Here is a 14,324-nt window from a genome sequence, read left to right on the forward strand (position 1 = left end):
AGGCCCTGAGGAGGCCACAGCTGCAGTGAGGTGAGCAGTGTCAGGCTAAGGAGAGGCTCTGAGGAGGCCACAGCTGCAGTGAGGTGAGCAGTGTCAGGCTAAGGAGAGGCCCTGAGGAGGCCACAGCTGCAGTGAGGTGTTTTACCTGGCAGCGAGTTTCTGTGGGGCAAAGGGGAGCAAACAAGGCCTAGGACGACTTAGGCCAGGCAGCAGGGCAGAGGGAGAGGGGCTGGGTGGGTGACTGAGACAAGCTAACGCCAGAGTGGATCCTTGCTGGAAGGAAGAAGTCTCTCTCATGGCCACAGCTCAGTTTAAGGGACAGGCACTGCAGCTCCTCCACAGCACTGCCTCCCCTCCTGCCCCAAGGCACCCAGGCCCACTGGGAATGTTGTGGCTTTGAGCATTCACTGGGCTCCCACTCACACCTCAGGCCTCCAGGTGGTCCCTGAGGGGAAACACCATCAACTGCCACTTCCTCTGCTCGCAGCAACTCTGAGGGCAGCACGGGCACAGCTAGCAAAAGCAAAGCCCTAGGAAAGGCAAAATGGGCAGCAAAGGCAGCTGCAGGTAATAAACTACCTCAGCTGAATAAATGTGGCCAGCTGGGGATGGGGCAGGTGGCAGGGCACAGAAAATGAAAAGCAGCTGATTCCTCTTAGTGCCCTGAGCTGTGGGCACGTCCAGCCTGTGAGGAAGCAAAACATGGCAGACACAGCCCCCAGGACAGCAGCTGTGAGTGCTAGACCTGGTTTCTGTGTCTTCTCTCAGATCACTGCTAAATAATTCTTGCCTTGAACACAGCTAAGCAGTAAGTCTGATATCAGCCATCAGACGATGCTCCCAATATCTCTCCTAAAGAATCACAGAATCATAGAATCAACCAGGTTGGAAGAGACCTCCAAGATCATCCAGTCCAACCTAGCACCCAGCTCTAGCCAGTCAACCAGACCATGGCACTAAGTGCCTCATCCAGGCTTTGCTTGAACACCTCCAGGGATGGTGCCTCCACCATCTCCCTGGGCAGCCCATTCCAATGCCAATCACTCTCTTTGTGAAGAACTTCCTCCTAACATCCAGCCTATACTTTCCCTAGCACAACTTGAGACTGTGTCCCCTTGTTCTCTTGCTGGTTTCCTGGGAGAAGAGACCAACCACTTGGCTACAACCTCCCTTCAGGTAGTTGTAGACAGCAATGAGGTCACCCCTGATCACAAACCCCCACATATAAGCTTTTTGGGGAAAAAAAAAAAATCCCAATAGCAGTACCAGGATGAGGAGCAAAGAAAACATCCAACCCAACAACAAACTTGTTGTGTTGTGCTGCATAAATCAGCCAGAGAAAATTAATTGGAATTTAGAAGGAGTATGCTCATACTATGGATGAGTCTCTTCAGATGAATTAGTAGTAGAGAATATCACCCTCCACAGATTGTAGATATCCTTCAGCAAAAGGAGTGTGGGGGCCTTTTCCTTAATTAAAGTTATTTCATGAAGAAAAAATGAAGTTCTTAGAGACATTATGAGAATTTATGGCAGTGGCTGGCTAAATCAGTACTCAGAAATCAACAGTTTCACAGGCGGAGTCTCCAGCACTTGGCGTGTGTACAAATATTGCACAGATAAATCCTGTGTGACAGTGCAGCACCAGCTGCCTGGCTCCTGCTCCCAGCTCTGCTTCCTCCAGTGCCTGCTGGTCTTGGGTGCCTTTCTTAATTTCACTTTCCTTCTCTCATCTGCAGCAGATAGATAATACTCAGCTCTGCAATGGTGCCAGGTTTGATTCATGAATGTTTTAATGCATTCTGTGATTTTTTTCACCCTGAAAGGTGCTTGAAAACCATAAATTATTACTTTAATATAGATAATAGTTTTCATCTCATGAATGTTTTATAGCACTACTCCAAATTCATGCCTGATACAACTCTAATAACTTGAGCAGAGTTAAACCAGGGATAAATTTGGTATAATATATGAAGCAGCAAAATGAAATTTGGAATGTGAGTCTGGGGGCTTACCAAGTGTCATTGCATACCCAATAATACCAGAAACCTACCCCACTGCCCAGTTGCCTGTGACAAAATACCAGTTCATGGTACTCTTCCACCTGTTAAGATTTCATTCATTACAAAATGTGTTCTTAAGTCTAAAATGTATTTTTCTAAGAGTCTCTCTTATTGATAATTGGTAGACTTGGTCATGTATTTACTGCCTGTTTTGACCCAGATGTTTCAGTTGAAAGCATTAGTTTTCACAGGAAAAATCCTGTTAGTAAGACATTCCTACAGCTTCCAGCTCTTAGCCATGGGAGCATAAGATGCAGGACTGGGAGGGGTCCTCTGGGACAGAGTCTTCTTCTCAAAAACAATCATATCACAAACAGCCACATAGAAAACTCTTCAAAAGCCATTTTAAATAGGTAGATCTTTTGTCTTCCTACCTTAAAACCCCACACTGTTCACACACTTCAATGCTGTGAAAGTTAGGATTCTTTTACTTCCCAGACCAGATCTATTCATGGCCAGTTTATGTCTCTTTATCATCAAGCCAGCCTTTCCCTGCAGCTGAAGTAACTTTCCTCCTCCAATATCATTTGACCAACTTCTCTTTATGTATACATGAAGAGTAATATTCCTACATTTTCTTGGCCCAAACAAGCCAAACTCCTTTAGTTTCCCTGTAAAACATGGGATTGACTTCTCTAATCATTCAGATGACCCATGCTGATGCATGTAGTGTTTATATTCACAACATGAGTCAGATGAGAGGAACATAATTGCTTTATAATTAAATTAAAAAATGTTTCTAATGCAGAAGACACAACATAATTAAATCTTGATGTTTGCTGGCAAAATTGATGAGGTGTACATTACCACCAGTCTTCTTTCAGTCTGATGGTAGAATTTTATTGAGGGACTTTGAATGCTACACTGCTGGTATCAAGCTAATGGAAGTCTGTTGCTAAGCAGATCTTCCTTATATAAACATAATAAAGAAATTTCTAGGGATGTGGTAACCAGCTTTGAAAAGGAAAAATATTTGCCAAACATCTGCTACCTGATACTTCAGTTGAACCTTGGAGAAATTCAGATCTGAATAGATTCTAATCTCTTAACTCTCCACAACTCTCATTCCTAGCATTATTGCTAGTCTTCCCAGAGAGAATATTCTTACTCTAACAAATTTCAATAGTAAATTCTCCTTCCTGCTAGCCTCCAGGTTTTCTATTCTTCAGTGGCTCCAGTGAGTGAACTCAGCTGTCTTGGATTTCATAATCGTTCTTTGCTCTTTCCATCCTTCATTGTTTCCTACTAAAGAAAATTTCCATGTAACATAATGAGCTTCCCATGCAATAGAAACTTGATAAGCATCCAAATCTTATGTGATAATATATTGATACATTCTTGTGGATACAGAAATAGAATATTTCCTGTGAGGCTTTTGCCTTTGCAGTGATTCCTGTAGAACCTCTTCTTTCTTCCCTCCTGTCCCACTCTAAAGAGCTTAGGACTTTATGTTGTTAGTAGATCTCAGAATAGATCACTGAAGATCTAGCTGACCCATAGGCTTTGTCAGGCTTTCTGCTGGATACTATTTTACTGAAATACACAACTGCTTGCAAAAGTGCAGCAGCTGTTACTAATGCTTGCCCCTAGAATGGGATGTATTCAAGCAATTTCTGACCACAAAGAAACTTAAAATATTAAAAGTATTTTGGAGAAGAACTAACTAGGCATCTACCTTCATTTTTTTTTTCTCCAGTAGAAATTAGTAAGGACAGTTACCAAATCATAAACAGAAAAATAAGGTCCTCTGGAGCTGGAGCTGGAGATAATGAGGGTATTGTAGAGCCACCTTTAACGGAAATCAGCAGTGCACAGCTGGTATAAATGCATTTTTCAATCAAGTATTGAGATTTACCTAATTAAGCAAGTAACTTCTGTGCCTTGAGACAGCAGCCTGGACAATCAATTTGGGAGTTAAAAGCCCACAGGATTAAGTCACTTATAAGGTTCATCTACAGGCTGGGTTTAGCATATGCAGAACTGGAGTTTGGGACAGTATCATTGCCAGATTTTTAAATTAAGTGCTCACATTTGCACATTCTGCTACACACAGTTGGGCAGGCAATCACTCATCTGTCTTCTATGTTACTCATGTAAATTGGTATTTCAGTGCAAAGCTGGAAGGTGCTGGGCAATGAACAAGTGCACATATTATAGTGTCAGTCAGCATTAGGTATCAGCTTAAATGCTTGATTCATCAAAATAATAGACTTTTATTTCAATAACTTCAGTATTTTCTTGCAGCTTTGTCAAACAGAAATCAAGTACTGAACAGCAGCAAATCTAGCCTGCTTTGCTGTAATAACTTTAGAGGTAATCCTGCTGCTGCAGTAGCTGAACGCCAGTAGTTAACAAACATAAACCGAGGATGAGTAAATATCTTTTTTTGCCAGTTGTAATCCATGTTAGTATTCTAAATTTAATCATTCACATACATCTGGGAGAAAATTTTGAAACTTCAGCAATGGAAAAAGAGTGAGAACAGAATGGAGAGAAGGAGAGCAGAGAGGATAAAAGTAAAGCTGAAATAGCTCCATATGAAAGCAACAAATAGAGAGGAAAACATGTTTTCACATTATTAAAGAGAAAATAAAGGCAGGCCACAGCATCAGGCATCCATCCAGCTCAGAAATGATCTTCATCCTCCAATCAGAGATAGACTGTAGAGAGGAGACTTCTATTTCTGAGAGTGTTTTACTGTTTTGTCTTTTTAATCCCTAATACATGAAATAGCCTGTAATACACAGATTTCTCTTAGGTAGCAGAAAGCCAATGCAAAAAGAAAAAAAAAAAAAAGACAAAAATAAAAGGGACCAAAAAAAAGGGACAAAAAGGGGGCAAAAGGAGAAAAAAAGAAAAGGAAATCTGCTCATAAATGAAAATTGTATTGTGAGTCTTCACACAGTCCAAACTCATACAGGAAGTCCATACATTCACCAGGCTCCGTCCACTGTCATTCATATGTCTTTGTATTGCAGAGAAGTGTTTTCTGTCTCAGCAGGTTATTGTTTAATGGGCTAAGACATATTTGATAGACAAAATGGTATTGTGGAAGTTCTATGGGAAGATGTGTTACTTTGGGGGGGGGAAGGAGAAGATCATTTCCAAATACTAAAAAAGCCCTGTTTAGTCTCCTGGTGATAGAGAAGGCCAACTTCACCCACTGATTTGAAAGGGGCTTGTATCAGGCCTTGTATACTTTAGCCCTATAAGCAATAGTATGCAATAATTGCTACAGAAAAATCAAACTCACTGCTTTATTTTTGTGCCATTTATAAAACTAGAATAGCATTTTCCCTCAAAAGACTGATTAAAGCTTTTTTATTTTAAGCCCAAAGCTATTTGTACATCTTGTAATTGCAATATCTTCCTCTCACAATCAAAAATAAAGCGCATGATATTGTGAGACTATGTATTATTTCTTTCAATTCTGCATCCCAACAACATTCTGTGACCCTGGGATTTTTTGTTGCTAGCTGGTGAATGAGCAACAAGAAAGCAGACCCCTTCTGAGCCCCTCCATTGATGACTTTCTCTGTGAAACTAAACCAGAAGCTGCTGCAAGGCCTGTAACATCAAATACTGCAGGTAAACAAAATTCTTTACTCTCCCTCACTAGACAGAAGTAATTTTATCTTAATCATGCTACCTTTTTGTGAAGTGATTTCTTGATTTGTTACTATTTGGACAAAATTACAAGCTGGTATTACATTTTAATTGCCAGATCGATCAGTAGAAAGCACTTTGTTGATTACATTTGAGGCCAATCTGATGTGATCCAAATCACATCTATTCTAGCAGGTCTCTGAACCTGAATTAAAAGGAACCTAGTTTAAGTTCAGCAGGCAGTACATATCACCTTGACCAATTCTTTGTCTCTGTTTTAGCCTATGGGAAAACTACTTTTAGTCTGGCTTTACCCAAACTTGTTCCTTACTGTAGAAGGATTTTCATGAATAAAAACTTAGACGAGATGTCAGAGAAAAGGGAAGAGATATCAAAATAGTTTATCCAGCCAGAGTTCAGACACTGTTAGTGAAAGGATCTAAGACATTCCTTAGCTCCTTTGTGTTGCAATAAGATAGGAGAGCAGATAATAAAAAATAAGAGTGAAACCTGAAAGCCTTTGAGATTACACAGAATTATATTTGAAGTACATTGTGCTTTGGAAGTGTTTTTAGAAACTGGCCTCCTCCTATTTGATGTTGGTGCAAATATAATCAAAGTGGTTGAGCAGATCAGCTGAAATACAATGACAGCAGCATAGCACTATTATATTCTATTGCTATCTCATAAAATGACTTGGCTTGTTAGAAACCATTTAATTAAAATCTATGTACATGGAAATTATTAAATGAATAATTGACAGCTGGGTGATTATCTTCACATCTAATTAATGTGTCTAAAGTAATATGCAAGTTCTAATGACAGAAATTGGAACATTGAATTAAGTAACAATTGTAAATAGTATTTTTTTCCTCTTTTCTATGTAGCTAGAGATAGTGCAGAGATGAATAGAAATATTTCAGGTTAAGAGTGGTGTTTGTTGTATCAAACTAAGTATCTGCAGATTCTGTATCTGCCTTGACGATCTATCAGGCTGGGGGTGGGGTGGGGTCGTGGTAATTTGATTTATTTAATAAAAGAATCAAAATTTCTTATTCTATGAAGACTGGTGAAGACTTCAGTGACTTCCCAAGAACATAGATAAAGCACCACAAGAGATAATGCAAACCGATCTATGAAAAATATCTGTCTTATAAAACAGCTGCCAAGAGGGAGGTTCTCCATCTTCTATATGCTAGAGAATTTTAAACATTACCCTTTAAACAATTTTTAAATGAAGAACTGAGACTGAAGATGAACTTTATACTGGTGTGGCCCTGATATTAACAGAAATAGCAGTAGAATTTATAATTTATATACTTAATATTTATCCCCCAAAAGACAAACAGCAACAACAGTAGAAACCATGACTGATTATGCCTTTATTCCTTTAGCACCCAAGAAGCTGCCTACTCTTCAGCTTTCTCTATAGCAGCATTTGGCATAACAATGGTGCCCTAAACTGCCATTACTTGATAAAACACAAGATTAAACCAAATCTTATCTAGGAGCTCAATTGTACAGGGATCCCTTACAATAAAGTCTTCAGTGGGATAAGACCACACTCTTAAGACCTAAGATGTCTACAAGATTTTCAGAGGAAAAGTCTTTTGTGCAAGTCAAGTTTTTTTTAGACTGTATCCAGTTAAGCACCTGACACCCCTCATTCCTGTTTGAATATGTTGGTTACCATCCTTTACCAGGACATACACATACACTTGAATCAAATACAGACACATTAGTAATCTGGGGGTTTTCCCAACTAAACCAACATTTCAAAAGTGAGCTCTTGGAAAGAAAACAACATTGAATTCTAACATTTTGTCTCTAAGTATTATCAACAGGTCTGGATCTCTTGGATCTTAGTGAACCTGTCTTACAAACCCAAAACAAAGCAAAGAAATCAGAGAATCCATCAAGAAGTGAAGGCTTAAAAGCTTCAACCCACAGAAAGAAGACAGACAAGTCTGACCTTATCAGTGTGGATACTGAGCAGAAAGTGCAGACTGTCAAAGTTTCAGACAAGTCATCACTAGATTTAGGTAAGAGAGTAGCTGTATTACCAGTGCTACATAGCCTTGCTTAGCACTAGTTTCTCCTTGCTACCATCACAAAATAAGGAGCAACACCAGAATTTTTGTTGCACATTTTAGCAGGGAGTGTAACCTTTGCTCTACATTATAAACTACTAGAAACACTATAAATTAGAAACTAAACGCATTTTGCCTTTGCCATTTTACCTATTGAGCTGTCACTACATGTCCAAAGAAAGTTCTGAAAGGTTTCCTTTTCAAAAATTAATTTTGTTAGGGGGAGTAAAATGGTAGAAAAATCTAGAGGGGGAATCTGAGAAATTGGTAAAGGGCACAAATCAGAGGCAGCTCGAACTCAATGTCCTTTTCAGAAGTGCAGATGTCAGACACACACATTAGATTTGTAAATACTGCTTTATCTATGCATAGGAGAAGGGAAAAAGAAACAAGCTGAAAACATTCTTGTCAAAAGAGCTATATTTATACAGACTCAAAGAAAAAAATCCACCACACAACTCAATATCCTGCCAGGCATGATCTATAGATGAGCTTTGGAAAAGGTGAATTTAATTTAGTTCCATCCAAACTAAATTACTTGCACCTCAACTGAGAAATTTGCAAGGTAAATGTAATTTATACTCAGGTAGCAAATTTTCCTTTCATCAGCACAGAAATTCTTTTAGAGAACTTAATCTTCAAACAGGAGCTGAACATCTGATTTTTGCAAAGCAAGTCCAACACGTGACTGAATGTTTCCTACAGTCACTATTAAATGGTAGTCACTTTTCTCTATAACCTACCTTTAACAGAGGAGATAAAATTTCTGCAGCAGTTTAAAAGTTTTGTACTTTCTTTTCTTATTTTTCAGTTGATATTCAGACACAGATAGAGAAATGGGATGATGTCAGTTTTCATGGGGACAGGAGTAGCAAGGTCCACCCTTCTACAGAGCGAGTATCATCATCATCATCTAGAGCTCCATCAAAAGAGCTTTTATGGTACAACTTTTTGGCTTTCCTTACAAAAAATATTTCCAGCCCAGCTTTCCTAATTCATAGAAATGTTCACTTGATGACAAATCATATCATTAAATCTGTTATGATTACATTAAATGTGTTCAAGCAGACATTTTGGACAATGTATCATAAGTAAGTAATTGCTTGCCAGCAATTTTCAGTGTTCTGGAAAGTAGCTGGTGCAATTACTAAATAAATGGTGGTGAGAATTCTACAGAGGCATGCACTGGTCCAAAACCGACTGCAAACATGAGTAAAACGAGTAAAAAGGGATTCGTGAGAGTGATTTGAGAGCGTATTTTTGGTTTGCTACCAAGAGGGCAGAATTTCTGTGTGTAAATGAAAGAGGCAAGATAAAATTGCCAAACCAAGTACTGCCTCTTCCACACAGCATCTTAAATTGCAGAGGATATAAATGAGGGAAGAATTAGACTTTGCCTTTGGGAACAGTTCATGTAGATGAATTCTGCTGCCTCTCTGATATGTAAGCAACACTCGTTCACTATATTATGCATAACCATAATTAGCATTTTCATATCCTAGAAGCACTTTTCTGACCAAATGATGCTTATCCTGTATCATAACCTGCTCTTTATCTGGATATTTCATTAACTTAGAGATTTGCCCAAGTTTTCTCAGTTCACTTGATTTTGGTCTACAGGGTTTCATTTTCCAGGAAGAAACAATGTTAGGGTGTTGTGGCACAAAAATGCACACATGTCAAGGTGAAGTTCTGCAAAGTGGTGCTTGATTCTTAGACACTGACTGCAGCTATAGTTTTGGGTCATTGCCTAACCTCATTTTGCCTACCCATGAAATAGAAGCATAGTGGTAGAAGCAATCTTCCTTCCATTATGCTTCTTTCATGCCAATATATATGCAAGGCTCTCCCGGTAAATCAGGCCTGGCTTGGTTCTGTTGCATTAACTATTGTCTGTATGAGACTGAAAAAGAGTCTGAACACTGAGAAAGGTCCAGGCACTTTTTATAACTGCAAGTTAAGCAATTCCACTACAATAAATAACCTAAATAATCAATATGTGCTTATGAACCTGAAAGACATAAGGCAGCATGTCCTAGGGTGCAGTGATGAGTATATAAATGCATTATTTCTAGGTCCACAGAAAACAGATCACAGTCTGAGCTGACTAATGTCAAGAGTGCCTTGGATTCTGATTCAGCATCAGAATTAGAACTTGCACCTGCAATACAGGTAAGAGGATTTGGTAGATTTGTTGACAATAAGAAGGCATTGTCCCACTGGCTAACTCCTCACATTCTGAAAAAGCTAATGAAGAGATATTTTCAGGATCATCAGTTAAGATTCATACAGACAAATAATAGAGTTTAATAGTGCAGTGAATTGTGACCTTCCTGTACAGAAAGACTGACTTCAAACTACAATTTACATCATCACCTTCCTTCCCCTTCCTTCAGTTTGAGATTAAAACATCTAATGGTACTCTATCCTTGTAATGTCCCCAGAATTGGGAAATGGCCAAGGAATACAGGAAGGAATCATTAGATCAGTGTTCCTCATCAGTTTATCTCCAGATGTGAGAGAGTAGTGTTGTCAAAAGACTTCTTACTGAAAAAGGAACTGGAGGGCTCTGGGCTGAACATTTGCAGGCTTGCCCAGTTTCACCATCCCATTAAATATTGGACAGGACATTATGGATATGCTTATTTAGAAGTGTGTGGGGTTTTATATGCATGTGTGCATATATATGTACAATCATACATTCATCTCTTCATTTACACAGATCAGGTCTCTTAAACACACTCTTTTCACCTGCTTATTATTTTTCAACAGAAAGTCAATACCACTGGCAGGGGGAAGAGAAAAGTTGTTTGGTGGATTAACTTCTAGTTGACAGTCGTTTTCTCCTCTTCCACAACTATTTTTAGGCCTGGACATCAAAACTTTTTGTCAGATGGAAAATGTGGAAATTAATGGAAAATAATAGCCTCACCTGAAGATGAAAAAATGAGACACTAAAATATCAAAGGTCTTTTCTGAGATTATGCACCTTTTTTTTTTCCTTTTGCAGAAAGCAGAAATGGAACCCAGTTATCAGGATCCATTCCTGTGTTTTGGTTAGGAAACAAGTCTTTACTTTCCTGCCATCTTTACATTGCAAGCTGAATTATTTTTCTCTTTGGAAAGCCTGACAGTATTTGTATGCATGATATCATTCCTTTCTATGCAATACATTTGTAAAACTTAGTAGTGGAAAAGATCTATTGCGTGGTATCATCCACTTGAGATGGACAATCTGGTTTCACATGCTACGCCCAGTTTATCTTTAAGTATCTCTAGCCCCATTTTAGGAGGCTGTTCATCAGCCTAAACAGATCTAAATGCCAGGAAGTTTGTGCTCAGCTGAGATGTGTGTAAATCAAGCAGACATTCACATAATTTAAGTACTATGGCTCTCTGTGAAAGTAGTTACATATTTGGTATATAACATCTCTACAGTAATTGCTTTTTTAATTCAGTGTAAGTTCAGTCAGTTGAGGCTTCAAACTATTTTGTAAAATGACCTCTATCAGATTTTTTCTTTTTTTAATGTGAAATTGAATCAGCCAACTTGAAAAGGAAGCAGAGTATAAAATTATTCTCTGTTGTTCTGGTACATTTCATGTTTTGTTTTGTTTTGTTTTCTTATAAGCTGCTTTCTTTCAAACTGGTGATCCATTCAAATCATGAAATGCCATTAAACTGGTAATTAGTAGTGCAGAGAAATGACCCAAAGTGAAGTTGCTAGGTTGTGTTCTTAAAAATTTAGTCTTTTCACTCACTGCCTGCTTCATCCTGGACTGTCCAAGTTATCAGTTCCAAACAAACAGGCTCATCTGTCTTGACTGAATCCTTAATCTGCTTGTAAAAGAAATCACGTTAGAGCTTTTATCAAAGCATATGTTTCCCATGCTTTGCCCTCTCTAGATCTTCTCTATCTCATTTTAGGTAACCTTTGCATATGCAACAGATTTTGCCATACCCTAAAGATTTTATCTTGTCAAACTTGCTGCAGTTTTCCATCAGCAGTTTCTCAGACAATCACCTTCATCACTCATCTTTGACACTTTAGATTTAGCTCCTCAAAGTGAAATGTTAAGTAACTAGGTCGTATTTTCATTAAAAATACACAATCTTCTTAACAAAATCTCATGTTTACCAGCACTTATGCCAATTCAAAAGCACAAAAGGAGGCTTTGTATTAATAAGGAAGAAGCATGTCTGAAGGCTGGAACAGGCAATAGCATAGTCACTGTCATTGGATGTGGCCATCTTGCTTCTCCATGTTCTACTCACAGCATATATTTACCCATTAACATTTAAGCTGCATTGGGCCAAAGTGTCTTTGTTCTTTCTACAAGTTGCCATTCTGGAAAGTTCCTTGTTATGCTTCAATTAGTGCTGAGATATCCTACAGTGCATGGGGTTTTGGGAAGGGTTTTATTTTCATCTATAATTACAAACCACAGAGGGAGAAAATATGTTCAATTGTATATGCATAACATCAGCTCGTATTTTAACTCTCTAAATGCCTCCCTGGGCATTTTAGCTGTTTTATTACTCACTTGGAATGCATACATAAAACCTCTGACATGTTAAAAGAACAACCCTGAAACTAACACGTCAGTACTCCTAGGAAAGGTACAGCACAAACCCTGTAAACCTTAGCAAACTGCAGTTAGAATATAAAATTTATTCCCACCTCTCCAAAATCTCTACAGTAAGACTGGCCCTGGCTCTCCGTGGACATGTCACTTACTCTAATTAAATGAAGAGTTACAAGGGACAGATTTAGCTCATAATTTGAACACCTGCTCACAAGTTAAAACTATAATTTAAGCCTCTCACCAACAGTTAAGGTCCAAGAGCACATAAGCAGACTACAAGCACAGGAAAGTGTGTGCAAATGCATTGGATTGCAAGATTTTGTCCCTGAAGACAGAAAGCAGTGATCAGCTACAGCACCTCTCCCTTGTAGAGAGGTGAACATATCCAACCACAACATACACAGCGTCCATGCATCAAGCATACCCATTCCTCCCTGACCCATACCCCGCCTTGGCCTCCCCTCAAGGGAGGCAGCCACAGAATCCCACCCTATCACCACCTGGAGATGTTAAGCCCTCCAGTGCTGGCACTCCATTCCCAGCCCCTCTCTTCCTGCACTAGCAAAGGGAAGTTTGTTATACGTGGTGTCTTTAATCTCTGGGTATCACAACCCAGAATATGACTCTGCATCATCTGTCTGTAAATGCAGCATATATGGGGTTTGTTAATTACTTTTTTTCTCTCTCTGGATGTGCATTCAGTGGAAAAGAAAGTAGCTTTCTGCAGGGACTATGCAGGGGCAATGTGTCTGTTCTCACACATGGCTGTTCATCCTCTTTGCCCTCACCTCTCTACTGGCCCAATAAGCTCACTCTCCCCTTTCACAGTACTGCTCAGCCTGAACATCATGATTTACAGTGCTGCCCTTGACCTAAGGAAGCTTCAGTCACTGGAAATAAAAGATTAAAAAGCGGAAGTAATCAGTTTGCAAGAGCCAGCTCATACATAATGAAAAGCCTGGGAACATAATTAATGTCTATCAACAGAGTTTTGTGTCAAGAAAACCAGATTTAATTCTTTGATCAGATTACAGGTCAGGTTGATAAATGTTGCTGTGTGATACTCTGCAAGATGTTTGAATTGACACACCATGTTCTGATTTTAAAATTACTACCATGCCATATGAATAAAGCAGCTGTTAAAGAGATTAAAACCAACTAACCTAGCACCACGAGAACACTATTTATTCACTAGGAATTGTAATTTCATGGGCGCCCTTCTGTGATTCCAAAGAGAAACAATGATCTTCAATATTATTAATCTGAAAATAAATATACCAGCCATTCCTGACAAAATTTGGACATGGTGCAACAGTGGAATGAAAATAAATGTCTGTAAGGAAGTCTTACACATGAGTTGGTGACCAAGACATCTGTATAACTATATCTCAGAATCACAGAATTTCTTAGATTGGGAAAGACCTTCAAGATCATTGGGTCCAATTATTAGTTTCACACTGACAAATGTTTGACTAAACTAAATCCCTCAGCACAACATCTAATCACTATGAATTGCTATGTATTCCAATATGGTCACTTGAAAAACCATACATTTCAGAACAGGAATGCAGGCTCTACTTACAACACTGTGCTAGAAGGCAAAGTCAAGATAATCTATGGCTCAGAGTGAAGGAGGTTGTCAGCGTGAGTGTGACCAGAAGAGCATGTAGCAGCAGAAATAATTAGTGGGAGACAGGAAATCACCTGAGTTCAGTACAGAGAAATGGCAAGACAGCTACTGATTAGCTGTATGGCTATTATATATATATATACACACACACACACACACATATATACAGCTATAAAAAAGAGATTAAAACAGACCCAAAAGGTTGAAATCTGAATAAAATGCTTCATAACAAGATAGTTTGAGATCTCAGTCTCTTTATATCACTTAAGTGACAATGAACACCTGATCAAAGTAATCTTTCTACACAGAAAATAAAAGGGATACTAGAAAGAAGTTAAAACTACTGGAA

General features: G+C 38.8%; 1 protein-coding gene across 6 annotated transcripts in view; it reads left to right on the forward strand.

Moving 5' to 3' along the window:
- Positions 1–14,324, forward strand: part of PEX5L (peroxisomal biogenesis factor 5 like) — a 122,529-nt gene that overhangs the window by 86,765 nt on the left and 21,440 nt on the right. For 4 of the 6 annotated variants that reach the window (XM_064165643.1, XM_064165645.1, XM_064165644.1 and 1 more), the window contains 4 exons: positions 5,540–5,651; positions 7,502–7,711; positions 8,571–8,700; positions 9,835–9,931. In XM_064165643.1, coding sequence (XP_064021713.1) covers positions 5,540–5,651; positions 7,502–7,711; positions 8,571–8,700; positions 9,835–9,931 — 549 coding nt within the window. The remainder of the gene's footprint in view (positions 1–5,539; positions 5,652–7,501; positions 7,712–8,570; positions 8,701–9,834; positions 9,932–14,324) is intronic. The other 2 variants (XM_064165647.1, XM_064165648.1) reach the window with 1 other exon arrangement.

This window comes from Pogoniulus pusillus, chromosome 26, assembly GCF_015220805.1.
Source record: "Pogoniulus pusillus isolate bPogPus1 chromosome 26, bPogPus1.pri, whole genome shotgun sequence".
In the NCBI taxonomy this organism is placed as follows: Eukaryota; Metazoa; Chordata; class Aves; order Piciformes; family Lybiidae; genus Pogoniulus; species Pogoniulus pusillus.